This window comes from Gekko japonicus, unplaced genomic scaffold (assembly GCF_001447785.1).
Source record: "Gekko japonicus isolate JY-2015 unplaced genomic scaffold, Gekko_japonicus_V1.1 scaffold1905, whole genome shotgun sequence".
NCBI classification, from domain to species: domain Eukaryota; kingdom Metazoa; phylum Chordata; class Lepidosauria; order Squamata; family Gekkonidae; genus Gekko; species Gekko japonicus.
In genome coordinates, this window is record NW_015175418.1 from 241,009 (window position 1) to 263,280 (window position 22,272).

Here is a 22,272-nt window from a genome sequence, read left to right on the forward strand (position 1 = left end):
TGATACAGTCAATTATGATCTTATGACCCACCACCTCGCCGACGTAGGAATCCAGGCAACTGCCTTGAAATGATTAGTGAATTGTCCATGTGGTGGCAGTTCTGCTGAAGAGCAGAGGGTCTATGTTTTTTCCTCCTCTCTCAAAAAACTAGAACTCAAGCTGATGGGAAGCAGATTCAGGATGGACAAAAGAAAATACTTATTTACACAGAGAGTGACTAAAATCTGGAATTCGCTGTCAGAGGATGTAGCGATGGCTACAGGTGTAGACAGCTTTGAAAGGGGATGAGATAGATTCACAGAGGGGAAGTCTATCAGTGGCTACTAGCCATGGTGACTAAAAGGAACTTCCACGTTCAGGGGCAGTCAGCTTCTGAATTCTGGTTCCAGGAAGGTAACATCAGGAGATGGTCTGGGCCTCTATGCCCTCCTGTTGGCCCTCCAGAGGAACTGGTTGGCCACTGAGTGAGACAGGATGCTGGACAAGAGGGACTACTGGTCTGATCCAGCAGGGCTTTTCTGATGTCCAGAGGTGTCAGGGGTCGTGCATAAATCTTAAGAACATAAGAACATAAGAGATGCCAATGTTGGATCAGGCCAAAGGCCCATCCAGTGCAACACTCTGTATCCCACAGTGGCCAGAAATACCAGTGCCATCAGGAGGTCCACCAGTGGGGCCAGGACATTAGAAGCCATCCCACTGTTGACCCCCCCAAGCACCAAGATGACAGAGCATCACTTGTCCCAGAGTCCCTATCTATACCTTGTGGCTAATAGCCACTGATGGACCTCTGCTCCATATGCTTATCTAATTCCCTTTTGAAGCCATCCATGCTTGTAGCTGCCACCACTTGAATCTTTGTTCAATTTGCACACACCCCCAGCAGATCTTTCTCTTTTTCTACAGATACAAGAGGCCAGGGGAAAGATCCGAAGCAGGCAATGAGCTGCTTTCCAAGGGAGTCGGATGAGAGCCCAAGAACCAGAGGAGAAGTCCCAAGCAGGCCAGGTCTGGTCGGGTCTGGGTTGATATTCAGGGAGGCAACTGGGAGAGCAAGGAGGGGCAAGCCTGGGCCAAGGCTGTTCCCAGCTGCCTCAACTGAAGAGCCCCTTTGCCGGCTTGGGCTCCACAGAGCCCAGGGCCTGCTGACTGGCCGCAGTCAGGTGAGACCTGAAACTGGAGCGGAGCCTGCAGCCCAGGTGGTGCCATTGAGCTGGACAGGCTCCAGATCATCTCAGTCTTTCTACGCCCCAGGGGGCCCTGGGTTGCAGGTCTTGAGGTACCCTATACCGCATGATGTCCTGCATCCTTCTCCCTCCCACCCCAGCAGTGGCCAATGATACGGAGCAGGGCCGAGGGATGCAGAATGCCCTGAGATGGAGTGAAGCACCATAATGGCTTGGAGGGCACCCTGCCCTGATCCAAGAGGATCAGATCTCATTGCTGCCACAGATTTGCCAGATGGCCTTCTGCATGCCACTTAAGCTGGGCCTCCCCGCATATTCCATTTTTCCCGGGGACGCCCTTGGGCCCACCACGTCCCCTCCGTCTTTGCCAGGCTCACTTGGGTCTCAGTCTGATGAACAGGGAAGGGGGTTCTGTCACTGCCCTTCTGCCTCATTCCTCCTGGGTTCTGTGGCCACCTCTCTCTCTCTCTGGCATGCAGCCTGGTGAACTCCAGGGCATTCCTCCTCGACCTGGAGTAATCCTCCCCCTTATATCCTTCCCTGCTCCTGGCCCCTTCTCCCGGCAGTTTTTAGAATTGTACCTAAAGATTCTTTTTGTAACCCAGATTCCTGTTTAAATATGGTGAATATTTTGAATCCTGCTTCTAATTTCTGTATTTGAAGTTGAATTTGGCATATATTCATGGGAGTCACTTGAGTTATAAAGAAGTACAGCCAGACTTGTTCTGATCACAAGTAGCTCCTTAGTGAATGAAAAATTAAACCGTCTCCAGAAAAAAGTCACCACTGAAAATAAACTGGATGGTAGAACCCCCTCTTTGCCTTTTACCCTAAAACTGAACACAAAACACTGAATTTCGGAATCCTTCTGTCTCAAGCAATAGAGTGACTCTTCCAGCATTTGCTAGAGGCAGAGTAAATTAGTATTTGGTGGTGCCTGGTGCTACAGAAGATACTATGGAAACAAAATACAAGAAGTTTGATCATTCTTTGTTAATTAGGTTTTCTATGAGCAGGGATTTTTTTTGGGGGGGGGGTCACTGGGGGTTAGATCCGGTAGATCCGTTCTGCTAGTAGAGGCCCATCTTGCATTGGGAAAGGCTCCTTCTGCTGACGGAATGCACGTTGGCTAGGGTTGCCAATTCGGGTGTTGTGTCGCAGCGGGGGACTCCTGGCTGGCATCTGGAGCGTGCGCGTGGGCCACACGCACATCACCCGGAAGTGACGTGCTGATGCCGGGCACGCTGGGGGCGGGGCCACGACCATCCGAGGGAAAACCATAGAGTTTTCCCTCGGATGACTGTGGCCCCGCCCCCAGCATGCCCGGCGTGGTTGCGTCACTTCCGGGTGACACGCACGTCGGGGTGGGGCTCCCCCCAGGGCCTGATCCACCGGCGGCGGGGAACGGGCCTCTGGGGTGGGGGTTTCCCCACCCCCGGGGGGACTTGGCAAGCCTAACATTGGCTAGTGGAAATGATCCAACCCAATGAAGCACCAGAAAATGCTACTCTGGAGATCAGTTTCTGCTGATTCCTAGAGCTACCCTCTGGCACTTCCAAGTTTTCTACATGTATTTATTACAGAAACATTTAAAAACATATAAGGGCCTCCTTGGATCAAGCCTCCTTGGATGTAGCCTAATTTTCATATTACTTAAATTGACTTTACATCAGAATTGTTTCTTCTTGTATCCATGGAGGCCTCTTATAACATAATTTCCTTATGTCTAGTGATTTCCGATCTAGAGTAAGTAAAATTATGTGGTGTTAATAATTTTTATTACAATTAGACATAGTTATTCACTTTGTAATTTAAACCCTATCCCCCCCCCCCTTTCTTTTAGTAGAACTCCACTTTTGGTCCACTTTTGTTCATTGCCTTTTGATTGTAATAGGAGTCTATTTGTACCTTATATAGTTTGACCTCTGAAGAAGGCCCCATTGGGCCAAAACATGTTGGGTCACCATTGCTTCCCTTGTGCGTATTGTGTTATGAAGCTTTAGTTGTGTTACGAAGCTTTAGTTGGGCCCTTATATGTTTTTTAAAATTTCTGTAATAAATACATGTACTTTTGCTTATAATTAGTTTATGCTCGTGTTCTTAACTATTGGCTCTGTACTTGTTTTCTAACTAACCTTCTAGGTTCTTGATTCAGCTTTGTTGGGTTAAATTGTCCCCTCCTTTTTTTCCACCCTAACTTCCAGGTTTCCCCAGGAGTGACATAGCCATGCAGCCACTGTTGCATCCCACCCCCAAACCCCCTCCTCCTGTTTAAAATAAGGACAGAGAGCAGCTTTGGGCCTCCATTGTTGCCTTGCAAGCTTTTTATAAAGTATGGACTTGTGATATAACTCTATATCTGGACTGTGCAAAGAGTGTGCCAGGGAAAATGAACTGATTGGTGCCCATGAGACAGAGCCACACAAAGAAGCCCCACAGTGCATAAAAAAGCAAGACCATGTGCTCTCTCTCTCTCTCTCTCTCTCCCTCTCTCTCCCTCTCTCTCTCTGCCTCTGTACCTAACTCTTGGGCCTGCCCTGTTTTGTTAACTCTGGAGTAGCTGCCCAAGAGTCTTTCCACATATTCTGCTGGTCCAGAATATGATTCCTGTTCCTCATAGTCTCCTCATTTTTCCTGTAGATCACTTCCATCTCTTCAGGACAGGCAAGTATCACCCAATCAACGTTTTTACCTGCGAAGGTCGCTATCCCTTTTTCTCTAATTTTCCTAGGTCTGAATAAGTGTATGTGTGCTTGTAAAGAACCCATTTCTCTAAAGAATTGGTTTCTGTGTTTATTCTTAGTTTTACTAGAAAGGTAGGAGCGGCGGTGGCTCAAGTGGTTAAGACGCTGAACTGCAGGCTGTGGAAGGTCAGTAGCTCAGCAGTTCGAGACCCAGGTGCCGCAAGACGGAGTGAGCTCCCGTCTCTAGTTCCAGCTCCTGCCAACCTAGCAGTTCGAAAGCAAGAAATTGCAAGTAGATAAATAGGTACCACTTCGGTGGGAAGGTAACAGCGTTCCATGCGCCTTGGTGTTTAGTCATGCCGGCCACATGACCATGGAAACGTCTTCGGACAGCGCTGGCTCTTTGGCTTTGAAACGGAGATGAGCACCGCAACCCTAGAGTCGTATTCGACTGGCTTTCGAGCAAGGGAACCTTTACCTTTACCTTTTACTAGAAAGGTGGGACCTGTATACATACGCTTGTGTCCCTTAGTTATGCCAATTGCACATAAATATCAGCCCGCTGGGGGAGGGCAGGGTATAAATCTAATAATAAATTTTAAAAAATCATAATTCCCCGACCTTTTTGTTGTGTCATCCCCATAGAGAAACCATGTTAAGCTTGAAACCTCAGCCAGGATTCTAATCTGAAACAACACCATTGGCTGAAGCAGTATTGTAACCGATCAGATGTAAGAGAACTGTGCTGGAGGGCACTGTGTTTATTGGATATTATCTATGTATTATGATTGGACCTTAACGATGTGAGGGCGTGGCTACGCCAGCCCGGGATTGTTTAAAAGGGGCTAGGCTCCACTGTTTGTTGTTGTGTCGTCGTGTCTTGTGTGATCTTGGAAGTTCTTGTTCTTAATAAAGCTGATTCACTTGTTACAACGTTGTTGAGTTGCATACTTAGCACTTTTATTAAAGAAATACAGCAATTTGGCTAACACCATGGCTGCCCCTGGGCAAAGGAGTGGCTCCCGGTTTCTGCCACAGCTGCTGCCGAGCCCTGAGTGGCTCCAGGCCTGCATGGTCACCACCACTGCTGGGCCCAGTGTGGCTCCCGGGTTCTGCCACAGCTGCCACCAAATCTGGAGCAGCTCCAGACCTCCATGGTAACTGTCACTGGGCCAAAAGCGGTTCCTGGGCTCTGTCGCAGCTGCCGGTGGGCCCAGATCAGCGACCTGGCTCCAACGGACAACACAGGGTGCAGAGGCGGAGTGTGTTCTCCGCGATCACACAGACAGCACTTTTGTTTTTGGAAAGATTTAAACCCCCCATTAAGTGTTCAGATTTCCCCCCAAGTTTGCAGCCCGAATCCACAGATTTATATACCTATTGATCGGGTCACACTCAGCTCTTAGAATATAGGATTTCAGAATTCATATGTGCTTCAAGAATGAAGAATATTATAAAATAACTCTCATGTAACACAGGATAATACAAAGAGATTGTAACGATAAGAAATTGATATAGTTGATGATATGAAGTAATTTGGAGCAGGGGTGGAAGCATTGCGGGAAGCCACCGGAGGGAGGGGAGGAACTGGGAATGGGGTAGACAATTGATAGAATGAAATGATTTAATTTTACATGTTGTATTCCTGAGAAAAAATAAAATTTGTTTACCAAAAAAAAACTAGCACCTCCAAGGTACTAGTAAACGTTTGCCACGGGCTGTCTCCAGATGCCTGTGGTGTGATTGCGCCAGCGCGCAGCATTCCCCTCCGGTCCCTCATTTACCCGCCGGCGCCGAGGGAAGGACCCGTGGTGTGCCGCCGGCGCGTCTAATCATGTAATTGTGCATCAAACTGCGCCGGGGCAATTAGCCACGCCTCCCCCCGGCGATATCCGGCCTGTGTGACCGGGGCCATTGAAAATTAGATAAAGATGTCCTTCTCAAAGTCTCAGGTGGACTAAATGATGTGGACTACTTAGGAATGTCCTAAATTGTGGGATGAAAAGGGGTTAGAAGTATATGGTCTTTGGATGTCTTCCACATTTTCTATTTACAGGAAGACAACCATTCTAACTGATGAAGTTCATAAATTCCAGATTCATAATATGCTTAATGCTTCCATTGACATTTAGAAACTCCTATTTTTGGTTGGATCGTGCCTCAAATTATTTATAGAAATGTCAAACCACTTCAAGAGGACTTTTTACTACTTCAAAGGATTGTATATATATTTGTTAAGGCAAGAAAAGTCCTATCTTTGCTATTGTTCTTTTGCTTTTTATTTTGTGGGTGTTCTTTAAAAAAATCTTTGCTATCTTCGAAAGGATCTGTAAGACTTACCCATGTAGGGCTTGGTCCCAGCTAATGAGGCAGCTGTTTCTGAGCCATTCACAACTGTAGCAATGTTAAAGTCCGTGATATGAACATGCCCTACAATTTAAACCAACAAAACAAAAGGTTAAATATAGCTTTAAGTTTCTCTTCCCAGCTTCACCCATATGAAGTCACTCAAATTTGTTCACTGAACCAGAGAACAGTGTTTTTTCACTTTGCTTGTTCCGGATGCAGTTAAGACTTACTCATTTGTACAAAGGTATCGAGAGACCAATAAAACAAAATGTAGCCAAAATTGAATCATTCTCTCTCTAGGGACATTGCAATAGCCAGTAGTGACATGTGAATCTTGAACAGTGGTGGTTTATCAATGATGAGCACACTCAAACACTTTTTAAAAATTGCTTTTTATCAAGAACTTTAAATTGGTCTATAACATAAAATGAGATTCTGCGTATCTAAACAACTAGATTCGAGTTCAGTAGCACCTAAGAGATGAAGAGGACTTGGGGGTATAAACTTCCAAGAGTCAAGCTCCCTTAGTCTGATGAAATCTCACTGTTCTACTGTTCTAAATGGCATGTCTGAACAACATGTTGCCAAGTTAGGTACTTTTAGACTGTCTCACTGATGGCTCACTGCAGGTCCACCAGATATAAGCACCACACATAGAATCATAGAGTTGGGAGGGGCCATATAGACCATCTAGTCTGACCTCCTGCCCAATGTAGGGCCAGCCTAGAGCATCCCTGACAAATATTCGTCCAGCCTCTTCTTGAAAGCTGCCAGTGAAGGGGAGCTCACCACCTCCCTAGGCAGCTGATTCCACCTTTGAACCAGCTGATACCTTTCTACATGAAATTTAAACCCGTTGCTTCTGGTCCTATCCCCTGCTGCCAACTGGAACAGCTCCAAGTGACAGCCTTGCAAATATTTAAAGAGAGCAATCATGTCCCCCCTCAATCTCCTCTTCTCCAAACTAAACATCCCCAGAGCTCAGTCTCCAGACCCCTGATCATCCGCGTCGCTCTCTTCTGCACCCTATCAATTTTGTCCACATCCTTTTTGAAGCGAGGCCTCCAGAACTGCACACAGGACTCCAGGTGCAGCCTGACCAAGGCAGTATACAGAAGGGGCTATGACCTCCTGTGATTTTGATGCTGTGGCCCTTTTAATATAACCCAAGACTGAATTTGCCTTTTTTGCCACCGCATCACACTGACTGCTCATATTTAGTTCACAGTCCACTCTTACCCCCAAGATCTCTTTCGCATGCACTACTCCCCAGAAACGTATCCCCCATCCAGTATTTGTGCTTGACATTTTTGTGGCCCAGATGTAATACTCTGCATTTATCTTTGCTGAACTGCATCCTATTTGCAACTGCCCACTTCTCCAGAGTATTCAGGTCGTTGCATTTTAACTCTATCTTCTTGGGTGTTTGCTGCTCCTCCCAATTTGGTATCATGAGCAAATTTAATGAGTAGCCCTTCTACCCCTTCATCCAGATCATTGATAAAAATATTGAAAAGTACCGGGCCCAAAACCGAGCCCTGCGGCACCCCACTGTACACCTCCCTCCAATCTAATGAAATGCCATTGACCACCACTCTTTGGGTGCGGTCCTCCAACCAGTTCCATGTCCACCGAACTGTCCTATAGTCCAGCCCACAGTCTTCCAGTTTGCCCATCAGAATGTCATGGGGAACCTTATCAAAAGCTTTACTGAAATCCAGGTAAATCACATCAACAGAGTTCCCACGATCCAGTAAGCTTGTCTCACGATCAAAGAAGGAAACCAGGTTGGTCTGACAAGATCTGTTGGGGACAAAATCATGCTGACTTCCCCGGATCACTAAGTGGTCCTTCGGATGCTTACATATCAGTCCCTTTAAAATCTGCTCTAATATCTTCCCAGCAACAGAAGTCAGACTGACCGGCCTGTAGTTTCCCGCATCATCCTTCTTCCCTAACCCTAACCCTTTGACACCCCAAATTAGATTTTCAAGGTGACAGTGGATGGTGGACAAGTAGGGTTGCCAACTCCACTGTCAATAATTCCTGGAGATTTGAGGGCAGAGCCTGGGGAGGGCAAGGTTTTGTGTGAGGAGGGACTTCAGTGGGGCACAATGCCATAAAGTCCACCACCACCCCGCCCCCCAAGCAGCCATCTTCCGCAGGGGAACTGATCTCTGTCAGTTGTAATTCCGGGAGATCTCCAGGCAGCCCTGCAGACAAGCTGCAAAAAGGTACGGAGAACCAGAGGCCATTAAAGAAGTGCAATTGTCCTTAACTGTGTAAAAACAAACTGTTATTATATTATAAAAACAAACAATCCCTCTATATGGACTCAGAATGGACAAACAATTCCTTCCTAGGTTTGCAATTAGCTTGATTCCAGGTTGATGTCACAGCTCTGTTAGGATGCCCACATTCTCAGTCAAGGACTCAGCTTCAGCAAGGTACACAGAAGCAGACGAATTCTTGCATTTAATATGTAAAAAGGAACTAAAAGGAAGATTCCTGATCAGGCACAGCAGCTGAAAACCAGAATAATGCAAAAGAGAATTTTTTATCTGTAGGCTTCACGAAAGGTTTGACACATCAACGACCTTCATGAACATATATCAGTGCATCCACGAAAGAAATCTGAGCAGAGTCAGGGGTAGGGAAACTTAACAGTAGGAGGTAGGCTGTGGGAACGAGTCAACAAATTCTCAAAAGGCACCTCGTGGCGTCCAGGCAAAAAGTTCTTCCCTGCCTACACAGGATCGGAATGCCTGTGATACTGCCAGGCTAGCATTCTTCTCCCAGACATCTAGTTTTTGCTAGGCTTAATTAGGACCACCTCTGAGGGGATCAGGGAGGGAAGGACACCCCCCCCCACCTCCCTCCCCACCTCCCTCCCCACCTCCCTCCCCAAAAGTGTATCAGCCCCACCTCCAGTGCCACCAGTCATGCAAGCAATTGTTAGCCAAACTGCCTTGATTTATTAATAAAGATGGGGAATCTGAATATATTAAGTGGCAATTGGCAAAATAGGGAACAGTAACCTTTGTATACAGGAGTCCTGCTTTTAGTCCAGTAACCCAGAAATAAACGCAGAGACCAAATCTTAAAGAATTGGTTTCTTTACTGAAAAGTGTTCACAAGCATACAATACATTTAAACACGCACACAATCACACAGATCTAAGAAATATAGACAGACAGTGACATTAGAAGGAGTTCGTTGGTTGGGCAATACTGACCTGTCCTGACACGATGAAGCGATCCTTACAGCGGAAAAGTAGGGGAAACTATAAGGGGAAAAGGGTCATATTCTGAACTGGCAGAACACGTGGAGAGATGCTGGGCAGCGCTTACACCAAGAGCCAGCAAGATAGGATGGGGTCAGGTACAGAGGAGAGAGAGCATGGCAGATCCTGCTCTTTTTATACATTATTTGAACTTGGGGGTGGGCTTCACTGGCTACTTCCCTTGTCACATCCACAGGAAGTTGCTTCGAGAAAAGCTAGTTGCAGGAGGATGGTGGGGCTTAATGGTTGGGCGATATTGATTCCATTACTACTAACAGTGGCACCTTTAGAAGACAATAGCAGAAGTGGCCAGAGTCATTAAGTCTTGATGGCCCGATGATCGGTCTGGCTGATGGGCTTGGCAGGTATGCGTCAGTCGGCTAATCTCTTTATGCAAGTAGATCTTTTGTCATATGTGCAGTATCTGGTGAGGGTGGTGGGTGGAGGGGAAGATGTGCCTGCGTGCTGACAGAGGTTTCTGCTCATGGAATCTCTGTGGAGATGTTCAGGTCTCCCTGCATTACATGGCATTCCTCTACAGCATGCTTTTACTGGCTTCTGTGTGCTGTTCGTGGCCAGGGTGCTTGGCTCATCTCTGCTGCATTGCAGGTGAGGAGTGGCAGATAACCTGTGGATCCATCCTTGGTCTGGCACAGGGCTATTTTTGGGCAGGAGCGCACAGGAACGGAGTTCCGGCTGGCTCCCAAGTTGGAACTCATTAGCATAATAGGCCACACCCAGCAGCAGAAACTCATGAGGATTGGCTACGTTAGGGGTGTGTGGCCTAACATGCAAAGGGTTCCTGCTACACAAAAAGCCCTGGGTTTTGTCAACAAACAAGGTAAACAGAATAAGAAGCAAAAGGTGGGTGTGGCTGGATGACCACACTTCTGGTAACATGGGTGTGTGGCCTAATATGCTAATGAGCTGCTCTCAGGGTGTGGCCTAATATACTAATGAGTTTCAGTTGTTGGGTGTGGCCTATTATGCTAATGGGTTCCTGCTGGGCTTTTTCTACCAAAAAAGCCCTGGTCTGGCACATGATCTCAGGGGGGGGGGTCTTACCTCATCTGGGCACATGTTCACAGACCAGGCAGTTGGCATCAGCCTGTGGTCACCACACATTCCATTTCCCTTGGCACACTTATTGCACAGTCCAGTTATTAAGTTCTAAGTCCATAAGAGCGTTATAAGCTCCTTGCAGGGCAACACAGTGGACTAACATTCAGATGGGCTAACATCTTCAGTCAAGCAGCCGCAAGTTGCATTGTCTGGATTATGTCTGGAATTATGTGAATGAATATCCAAAACCTTTCACTGAAGAGTTCTAATTTTTTCCTGATAAGCCACACGAGGACATTTTTAAAAGATTACAATGCCATTCTTACAGAAGATTCTTGACCAACTTACCATGCTCATCCAGTAGTATGTTGTCAGGTTTGATATCTCTGCAAAATAAGGAATGGAAATGTATTATGTGGCATTCTGAACAGATGATGCTCGGAGAAGTGTGCATTCTTTTTTCATCAGCAGGCTAAGAATGCAGGGTGACCAACTCTGGGCTGGGAAATTCCTGGAGATTTTGGGAATCACAGGAGACCTAGGAATGATTGATTGCTTGGTCTAGCATGCCTACTGGGAAGAACTCTGTGTTGGCATATTTTTATTTTTTATTTATTTATTCGGATATTTTTACCCCGCCCTACCCCGCAAGCGGACAGACAGGGTCACCATCAGGCCACAGCTGGCAACCTCTGGGAGGAAAATGGTGTGAGGCCTGGCAAAGTCACACTCTCAATGTCACTATGATCTCATTCAGTGTTTCCTCTAAGCTGAGTTAGTGTTTTTTTTAGCCTCTGGCTCACACATTTTTGTCTTAGCTCTGGAAGGATGGCTCCCGAGCAAACTGGTTTATGCAGTAGCCAAATCGCTCGCTCACAACTTTAATGTCAGTAGAATTTTTGCTCAGGAGACTCCACAGCTTAGAGGGAGCACTGATTGTTTTGCGTGGCTCTCTGTCACCCCACTGTGGATGCTGATAGCAAAGAGTGTGAACTCACCTCTGCCACGAACACTACATGGGGCATTATTAGGACTGCCAACCTCCTGGTGGCATCTGGAGATCTCCAAGTGACCAAGATCAGTCCTCCTAGGGAAAATGGCTGCTCCGGAGGATGGAGTCTATATTATGATATCCTGCTGGAGTTCCCCCCCCCCCCCAAACCCCACCGTCCCCAGGCTACACTCCCCCTATCTCGAGATATTTCCCAGCCTCGAGCTGGCAAACCTAACCACTCTGTTTACTGGTATACTGATGGCTTGGAAAGTAGAGAGCACGGTCGTCACTTACTTGTCACCCAGTTCAGTTCTTGGGGAGTGACAGAGAGAGGCCCCCTGTTCAAATGATTCCTGGCATGAATCTCCAGTAGCAGCATCATGGGAAAGTCTGGTGTGGAATCCCTCCCCTGAGAGGCTTAAATGACTAGTTTCCTCATTAGCAATGCAGTCCTAAATAGAATTATACCCTTCTAAGCCTATTGACTTCAATGTGCTTAGAAGGGTACAACTCTGTATTGGATGGCAATCAAGCAGATCCTTATTCCCCTTATTTATTATTGTATATTTATCATCATTTAGTTGTATCATCCCCTTCCTCCAAGAAGCTCAGAATACTGGACATGCCACCAGTGTTCCCTCTAAGCTGAGTTAGTGTGAGCTAGCTCACAGTTTTTGAGTCTCTGGCTCACACATTTTTGTCTTGGCTCAGGAAGGGATGGCTCCAGAGCAGACTAGTTTATCCAGCACCCAAATCTCTTGCTCACAACTTTAATGCCAGTAGCTCACAAAGTAGAATTTTTTGCTCACAAGACTCCACAGCTTAGAGAGAACATTGCATGCCACCCCTCAGTTCATCCTTACAACAAACCTGTAGGTTAGGTTTCAGTAGCAACATTTTCCAATGTTTAGGGCACAATCTTTATGCAACCCATTCTAGAAAACCCTCCGGGAACTTATCAGGGCTCTTTGTGTGGTTCCACTTTGTACTGACACAGTTTTATATTGGGGTTTCATTTTTAGTATATGTAATATTTCTGCTTTCTGCTTCTGCAAACTACTCTGGGCAGGGCCTGTCTTAGTGATTCTGGGACCCTGGGCAAAACTCAAGGATGTCTCCCCCTTATTCCCACTCTGAAGGAGAATACAGGAAGTCCCCAATTTGCATTCCAGAAGTTTGTAAGTCAAGCGTTGTTAATTTGGAACACATTTTCCTATAAGAATACATGTAATAGATGGTGGTAAGGTTCCCAGGTTAGCCAACAGAAGCCTATTGAACCCAGAACACAGCTGAAATACATTGACAATGAGAAACAGAGGAAAGCAATACTGCTGTAATAGCACGAAACAATTAAACAAGATAGACAAGAAAATGACTGCAGAACAAACCTTAAAACCTTACACATATCTGAGGGACTGCCTCTTCTCGTATATGCCCTGAAGATCATTATGCTCTATGGATCCTGGTAGTTCCTGGCCCGAAAGACGTCCGTAGGGTTGCCAAGTCTTACCTGCTGTTGGAGCGGGGGACTCCCGGCTTCTTCCTGGAGCGCATGCATGCAAAGCGTGCGCGCCGCGTGACCACGTCACCCGGAAGTGACTCGACCACGCCGGGCATGCTGGGGGCAGGGCCACGACCATCCGAGGGAAAACCATACAGTTTTCCCTCGGATGACCGTGGCCCCACCCCCAGCATGCCCGGTGTGGTCGTGTCACTTCCGGGTGACGTGCACGTCGGGTGCTTTGGGGGTGGGGTTCCCCCGGGGCCCGATCCGCCGCCGCCGGGGAACGGGCCTCTGGGGCGGTGATTTCCCCGCCCCCCGGGGGGACTTGGCAAGCCTAGACGTCCGCCTTGCCTCAACTAGGGCCAGGGCCTTTTCCACCCTGGCCCCTGCCTGGTGGAACATGCTCCCCATTGAAATCAGGGCCCTGAGGGATCTACTTCAATTCTGCAGGGCCTGCAAGACGGAGCTGTTCCACCAGGCCTTTGGCTGAGGCTGTGAACGTCCATATAGGGCCTCCCCGAGGTTTCTGTCATCTGTCAACAACTACTGGCTATAGCCGGGAACTTCCCACAACCAGAAAGTCTCTTTGCTATCTGCTGCGACCACCATTGTAATATTTATGATGATGTTTTAAATTTAATTTTATTGTATTAGCTAATAGATTTGTATAAATGAAATGTTGTTGCCCACTCTGAGCCCACTTCCGGGAAGGGAGGGCTATAAATCTGAATAAATAAATAAACAAGAAACCCTTTTGTCTTTTCTTTGAATATTGGTGCTGCCTTGGGAGTCACACAATTCAGACGTGATGCCACAGTGTGTCAACAAGCACATAAGGTGTGTCATCAATGTAATAATCAGCATTACAGACACAGAGGCCTATGCGAGGTCTGTTTCTGTGTGCATCAGGAGGTGCCTGCCGTTCAAAAGAGGGAAATGGGGGAACTGAAGGGCGAGGCTATTCGGATAATACGAGCTCTCAGAGGCAGGGCAAACCAAACTTAAGGCCAGCCTTAACATTAAGTTGCAGGAGGCAGGCAGCAGATTGGAGGGGTACCACTAAAAGCGCAGAATGTTGTTAATTATTTGGCAAATGAATGGTGATCCTTTTTTGGCTGTGATGCTTGCATCCCAGTGGCATGGTTGAGACAGATCTGGCTGCTAGGCAACACCTGCCCTACACACAGTAAGCTCCTGGAAGAAAGGAAGGGATTTCCTCCAGCAGATATCCTGCCCAGCCAACAGAGTGTCTGGCTGCCCAGGAGGCACCGGACCCAGAGGGCAGCCAGGGACTGCCAAGGCAGCACTGTACGGTGGTCTGTGGGAGCAGAACCCCCCACCCCCGCCCCGCCCCCTCACCTCCGCCTCCCAAGTTGTGGCGGCTGCAGCATCACAGTCAGGGCAAGGGCGTGGCACTTGGAAGCAGCTCCCACAGCTTCGACCCTTCAGTTGCTGTAGCAGAGAGCACAGCAGTAACCAGGGCAGCAGCATGGCAGTCACCCCCCCCCCCATAAAGGGTCTGGGGCAGCTGCTGTGGTTGCTAAGACCACCAGTGGCTCTAAGAGTCCATTAGGTCAGAAGGCAGGATATAGATGTGGCTTTTCAGCTGAGAAAATAGATAGACAGAGAGAGAAAACATTCTCTCCCTCTCCCATAATACTAGAACTTGGGGGCGTTCAATGAAGTTGGTGGGCAACACATTCACAATGAACAAAAAAGGAAAAATTCTTTAACCAAGGCATTATTAAATTGTGGAATTCTTTGCCACTATTATCTATCATCTATCTATCTATCTATCTATCTATCTATCTATCTATCTATCTATCTATCTATCTATCTATCTATCTATCAATCATATGGCAGAGTTACACACAGGAAGCATATAATACTATAAAATATGTAACCAAGTTGATACAATGGGTATGCAGACCGATTGGGCAATCCCCCTAAATACTAATATCTAGTTTTTCAATCCCCTCAGTCGTAGCTGGGAAGAGTTCAAAGCGCTCCATCACATCTCCTTGGAAAGCATGATGCTCACATTCCTGTGACAGATGGAACATAGTTTGACGGGCTGCACCACAATCACATTTAGGTCCTGGTATTTTGCCCCATTTAAACAACAGGTCTGCACAACTGCCAAAACCTATTCGTATTCTATTAACCATTTTCCATACTTTACGTAGTACGTCAAATCCTGAGGGCCTCTTCTTGGTGTTTATCAGGTTCTCGATATCGGGTGGAACTGATTGCATCATATTCACAACCATTCATTCCCTAGAATGAAATTTTGTGATTGCAGGATTTGTGCAGATCTTATTGTTGGATGTCAGGATAGTCCCATGTCAGCCATGTCTTTATGAATGGGCAACTATCTGTTTTCAATGATCTTCCTATATTCACAAAGAAGAGCACCGTGGCTTCAGAGGTGTGGGTAAGCAATGTGGCACAATGTGGGTAGCCAATAGGTCAGAGTGGGTCTATCTGCTGATGGTTCTTATTGTTGTGTTGAGCTGGACATCAAGTTTGTGGGCATGGGGGTTGTTGAGCCACACTGAAGCACCACAGTACTATACATCTATACACCAATTAATCTAAGTGTTGTAGCAGATGCAAGCCAAGTTGTACCACATAATTTTTGGAGAATGTTGTTTCACGTGCATATTTTCACTGCTACAATGGTAAGGTGGTGTTTATAGCTCAAGGTCCTGTCTAGGGGTAATGCCAAGGTACTTAGGTGTATGGTTCTGTGTAAGTCAGGCGCCATTAAGGTAGGCATTAGTTCATGGCTGGCAAGATTGTTATTGAGATGGAAACAGGGGCATTCTGTTTTTCCTGGACTTGGGATAAGCTGCCATTTATGGTAGTAGTCAGCCAAAATTTTGAGGTCCCTAGCCAGTATTTCCTCAGTCCTTTAAATTGATTTGTGCCTTACTGCAATTGCTATGTCATCAGCATAAGCAAACTTCCTGGATATCGTCTCGGGAACATCAGAGCTGTATAGATTGAAAAGAACTGGAGCAAGGACTAAGCCCTGGGGTACACTGTTATTCAGTTTCTTCTGCTTGCTGATTGACTGGCCCATAATTACTCAGAAAGCTCTGTCTCTCAGCATGTTATGTAGGAGTCAAAATAATGTTCTGCAGGGGTAAACTTGTAAAAATTGGTACAACATCCCTCCAGACTGTCATAAGCGGCAGTCAGGTCAACAAAAATTGCTGGTGTCTTAAGACCCTTCTGATACCCTGCCTCAATGAAAATTGTTAAGCTGAGGACCTGGTCTTCACAACTACGACAGGGTCTGAATCCTGCTTGCTCTATAGGGACATGCTTGTTAATCCTGTCACTGATTCTTGTCAGGATTAGCCTCTCGAGGAGTTTATAACAGGAGCTCAGAAGGGAAATAGGTCTGTAACTTTCCACCTGATGTGTTGGTTTTCCAGGTTTCAGTATAGCAACTATGTTTGCTTTCTTGAATTCCCCTGGGAGTCCTCCTGTTCTCATGATGTCAGTAATAAACTTTGCAAGCCACTTCTTAGTGAACGTGCCGCTGTTGATCAGGAACTCATTATGGATGCAGTCGGTGCCTTTCTGCTCTCGGTGCCTTGGAAATCTCGTCAGCACTGAAATCCCCTGACAGCTCACAGTCTTCAAGGCAGGTGTGTTTCAAACTCTGGAGTTATTTTTTTAATCCTGACTGTAAAATCTTGATCCTTTGGAGCCCTAGATAGGGATACCAGTCAGGCAGCTATCTAGTTTGATGTTACCTCTGGATTTCCTTGGAGCACTGGTGGGCTTGCACCTAGTTTTGTCAACAGGCTCCAGGCTTTCCTACTGGAATGTTTGAAATCCAGATTCGCAGTTTCTTTGGTCCATTTTTGTTTAAGTGCAGCATTGAGTTCATGGAGTAGTTCATCTGCTACTTCTGGGTCTTTTCTGTCGAGGAAATTTTGATACAGCCTCTCACTCTGGTCGGTCCAGCCTGGAATATATTCTTTTCGATATCCTCTAAGAATGTACCTTTTTGCCGTAGATATAACAGCTCCAATGAATCAGCAGTAGGTATTATGTGTTGGAGAGACCCATCTAAGTAATCTATCCAGATCTTCACTGAAACCTTTCCAATTCACCCACTTAAAGTTCCAACATGGTCTTAGAAAAGAACTGATAACTGGTATTTGGATCCCTAGCTCAAGGATTACAGGTCCATGCTGACTGTGTGGGAGCACCTCAAGAACACATCTGGTTCTAGACAAGGGCTGACTTGTCCGGTCAGATGAAACAAATGCTAAATCAGGGTTGCCACTGACCTGAAGGTCCCTCTGTCTTTAGCATTGAAAATGAGATGCAAGCCATTTTCTTCAGCCCAGTCAACAAGTTCCTCATCATTCTTATCATTAACCATGTATTTCCAATTTCTATGGTGGCCGTTAAATTCACCAGCATATATAGAAGGATGAGGGTAGGTTGATAGGATATGTATTCACCATGAAACTGCAGGAGGTTTTTAAAAGTTGACAACACGCACTTCTACTACGATTGTGCGGATGTCATCGTGGACATTAGTCAATACCAGCTTCACATTTTCCATGTTGCTTTGGGCATAAGTCACTGTGCCATAGGTATGATGATATGTGATACCAATAACATAATATCCTGCAATTTTTGCTCTTGATTGGCTTGATTTTCATTATCAAGATTTCTTGAACAATAGCTAAATCTATTTTATTGGCCAGAAAGATTTGCTACCAGTACTGGCATTTAGCCTTGCTGATATCCTCAATATTCATTTGGGAGATTCGTATGCAGCCTCCTATACACCTTGTCAAGTAGCCCTGAGAAGGGATGTCTGATTGGTTGATTGCTTCCATGTGTGTAGTGTAGCCAAGAGATCCTACGATTGTTTGGCTGCCAGAAGTTAAGAACATAAGAACATAAGAGAAGCCAATGTTGGATCAGGCCAATGGCACAGTGGCCAAAAATACCAGGTGCCATCAGGAGGTCCAGCAGTGGGGCCAGGACACTAGGAGCCCTCCCACTGTTGGGAGCAGTGTTCCCTCTAAGCTGAGTTAGTGTGAGCTAGCTCACAGTTTTTTAGCCTCCAGCTCACACGTTTTTGTCTTAGCTCAGGAAGGAAGGCTCCAGAGCAAACTAATTTATGCAGCAGCCAAATCGCTTGCTCACGACTTTAATGCTAGTAGCTCACAAAGTAGAATTTTTGCTCACAAGACTCTACAGCTTAGAGGGAACATTGGTTGGGAGTTCTAGCTTTTTAGCGTTATCCAAGATGTATCATGAGGAGGCGAGCTAGAATTTGCCAGTGGATGCAGCCATGGGCTTAAATGACTTTAAAAGGGGATTTGGCAGATTCACGGAATAAAAGTCCACCAGCAGCGACTAGCCAGAGTGACTAAAGGGATCCTCTAAATTCAGAGGCATACCAGTGCTCTGCATACCAGTGAAAGGCTTTGGTCTATTTGTTGGCCTTCCAGGGGAACTCATTGGCAGGGCCACTCATTCTGCGTGGAACAGAATGCCGGACCTGATGGATCACTTGTCTGATCTAGCACAGCTCTTATGTTTTTGTGGTTATCAGAGATTACATTTAGAAAAACAGTCTCAAGTGTCTTCTTAAAATAGAGCAGTCTTCCATGAACTCTGTAATAGGCAACCTGGGAGCAAGAGCTAAGAATACATTTCCCACCTCAGTACCTACTTTAGTAATATGAAAAGACAGTCAGCTGCAAATATTATCTTCTCTGCTGTGTTTATTTTAATGTTGGATAGGCATTAAAAAAAGACCACAAGATTCCAATCTGGGCTGTGCAACATGAAGTATCCTTGGTCTGAAGTAAAAATATCTCTATGATTTGAGGGCATCCATTTGACCCCCCCCGCCCCTCCATCCACAAAGAACATCTGCAAGAGGACACAAAAAGGTCCTTCTACCTCCTCCCACTTATGTCTCTGCCTAGTCTGAACTCTTCAGTCATTAGAAGTTTGCTGAGTAGTGATGCTTCTGAAATTTAAATCAAATCATCACCAAGGTAGAGATTCAAGTACACTCTCGGGGCAGCGCATGAATCATGCAAATGTGACCTTTACGAAAAGGAGTGTTTGGCAGACGGGATTTTTTTAAAAAAGGTCTCTTCCTCATCAAACCAACCAAAAAATTATCTACCAGTACAAAAATTAACCAAATCACTAAAAATGTCCTTTGTCCTATTCAAGGCCCAAATGAACCCTTTAGGAAGAAGAAACACATGCAAATCAAATGCCCCAATCATTTTAAAAATGCGACTTGAGGAACAAATTGCCTCTCCCACCATCCGTATTATAGCTTGCTAGCATGCACACAAAAAAAGAAGAAGCCTGTTTAGAACTCTCAATTAAAAGCTCAGTTGTTTTGAGCATTTGCAGATGTTCCCCATAGTTGGTGACTTAATTATGGCTCAAGCTGTGAGGAGATTGCCATCACCATCCACAAGATTTTGCCACTCAGTTTCTAGCTCTGCACACAGCTCCCTGTGTCTCCTACTAGCTTCCTAGATGTTAGTTACGAGACTCAAGGCAGCAGGTGAACAGTGATAACAGCTTTATTTGAACATGAAGTCAGAAGAACCAGAACGAGACGAACAACTGAGCAACAGGCTCCTTTTTAAACAGTCAGGGCTTGGCAAGCCACACCCACATGTCAGATAACATCCAATCATATTCAGTACATAAAGACCAATCAGTTTGCTTCCCTCCAGAACTTCCCTTGTTCTGATAGGCTGGTTTACAATACCATGCTTAGACTCAAGCTCAATACATTCATACATTCTGTTCCATACATAACAATCCTCCCCCTAAGATGAGACAACCCTTGAACTGCTTGACTCGTTGGGATTGTCTTACATTTACTGTTGGAGGGGTAGGAGGAAAAACTTTGGGCTCCCTGTGAGTGAGTTCGGTTTGATCCCTAATGGGACTAAGTCTCTGTGGCCGATTCCCATAGTCGTGGCTCTGCTCGCCCTCGACTATGCCTGGGGGTTCCAGTGCTTGGAAACCCTCAGTCTGTTCGGAGTCCGGAGACTCTACCTGACTGTCTGAGTCAGGTATGTCGGCCACCTGGGGAAGGAAATCAGGGACTCTGTCAGCCCACCGTTTGCGCAACTGATCGACATGGCGCTTCATGATCCGACCATTCTCACAGTATAATGGCGGGACCCTAAGACATAAGTTACTGTGGCTGGTAACCATTAGTGCCCGCTTCCATCGTTCCTGGCATAAACACTTCCCCCTTCAACAAACACCCGGGGTTGGTCAGTGGACTCACTGCTCGGCAGCCTGGCTGATGTTAAGTCCAGGTGCATATAGTCTAACAACATAGTCAGTCGCCGACCCATTAGCATCTCGGCCGGACTCCGCCCAGTCACGGAGTGTGGCGTGACGTTGGTGTAGGAGGAAAGATGCCACCTTCTGGCCCCAGTTTCCTTGTACCAAGTGGCCCAAAGTCTCCTTTGTGGTCCGCACCATCCTTTTGGCTTGCCCGTTGGTTGCCGGGTGGAATGGTGCGGACATGCTATGGGCAATTAGGTTTGCCGCCAAAAATTCTCCGTGGAGAACTCCGTGGCGGTAAAGCATGTCCTGTTGTCAGACACCAGTGTTTCTGGCAACCCGTGTGTAGCAAACAGGTGATGTAAAACATTTATTACAGTTTGTGCTGTCATCTTTGTTGTGGGGACCACCTCGAGCCACATAGAATAAGCGTCCACTAAAATGAGGAAAACTTGGCCCTGAAAGGGGCCCGCAAAATCTACATGCACCCTGGACCAGGGGTGGTGACACTTTTCCCACTGGGCCACTGGTGCATGTGGGGGATCAGGCTGGGACAACTGGCATTCCTCACATTTCTGGACCCAGGACTCTATGTACGCGTCAATTCTTGGCCTCAAAGGAGGTCTAGAAGTCATCTGTACATGGCTGGCCAAAAATTATATTCTTGTCAGGGAGACTTACTTCAGAACCCACGTCTAGGCTTTGAGTGTGTGGACAAGCTTGAAGCAGACGCAGTGGCAGAAATTGGGGCAACTCAAATCCCTCCCTAAACCCCACCCTCCTCGGGCTCCACCCCCAAATCTCCAGGTATTTCCCAACCTGGAGCTGGCAACCCTAATTTAATAGTCTGAGACTTTTCTGAGCCCGCAGTAGATAACCCAACAGTACACACAATTTTTTCCTGCGGTGTGTGTGGGACTGATTCTCTCCACACTTAGAACAGCAATATCGGGCACGTGGATTATATGTACTTGTTCAGAGTGGTAGCTGCTAAAACATATCTTGGCAAACTGCCCAGTCATTGTCCAATAATTGCATTTGTCTGCTTTTTGCCGGACAGCTTGGATAGCTAGCCAGGTGCTGTGTACAGCCACACAGGAGACATATTTCCCTGGCTTTTGAACTGGCTCATTTTCCTGCATTGGAAGGGAGGCTTACAGAAAACTTTTGGGGAGGAAGAAGCGGATGAACTGCCCCCTCACAGACATTCTGACTGCCGGATTGAATTAATACCTGGAGCCAAGCTCCCCAAAGGGAAGATTTACGCAATGGGGCCAGCAGAGAGAGCTGAACTGAGGAAGTTCATTGATAAAAACCTAGAAAGAGGATTTATTAGACCCGCCTCTTCCCCATTCGCAGCCCCTGTACTATTCCGCAAGAAAAAAGACGGGGGGCTTCGTCTATGCACGGACTACCGTGGTTTGAACGCGGTATCAGCTACCAACGCATACCCAATGCCCTTGATTAAAGATTTACTAGCAGAGGCCTCGAAAGGGAAAAATTTTTCCAAACTTGATTTGCGGGATGCTTACTTCCGTGTTTGCATAAAGAAAGGGGATGAAGCGAAGACCGCGTTCAACACGCCATTGGGGCAGTTTGAGTATCTGGTTATGCCCTTCGGTCTTCAAGGCGGGCCAGGGGTGTTCATGAACTTGATAAATGAAGTGTTGCATAAACATTTATTCAAGGGGGTCCTTGTTTATCTAGATGATCTGTTGGTGTACTCCCCCGACCTCCCTTCGCATGTGAAATGCCCTTCGGTCTTCAAGGCGGGCCAGGGGTGTTCATGAACTTGATAAATGAAGTGTTGCATAAACATTTATTCAAGGGGGTCCTTGTTTATCTAGATGATCTGTTGGTGTACTCCCCCGACCTCCCTTCGCATGTG

At 46.5% G+C, this 22,272-nt stretch overlaps 1 protein-coding gene across 1 annotated transcript in view; it reads right to left on the reverse strand.

The window, feature by feature from the left end:
• The window catches only part of STK32B (serine/threonine kinase 32B), a 58,433-nt gene that overhangs the window by 13,795 nt on the left and 22,366 nt on the right, over positions 1–22,272 (reverse strand). The window contains 2 exon segments of the mRNA XM_015425776.1: positions 6,213–6,302; positions 10,915–10,952. Coding sequence (XP_015281262.1) covers positions 6,213–6,302; positions 10,915–10,952 — 128 coding nt within the window.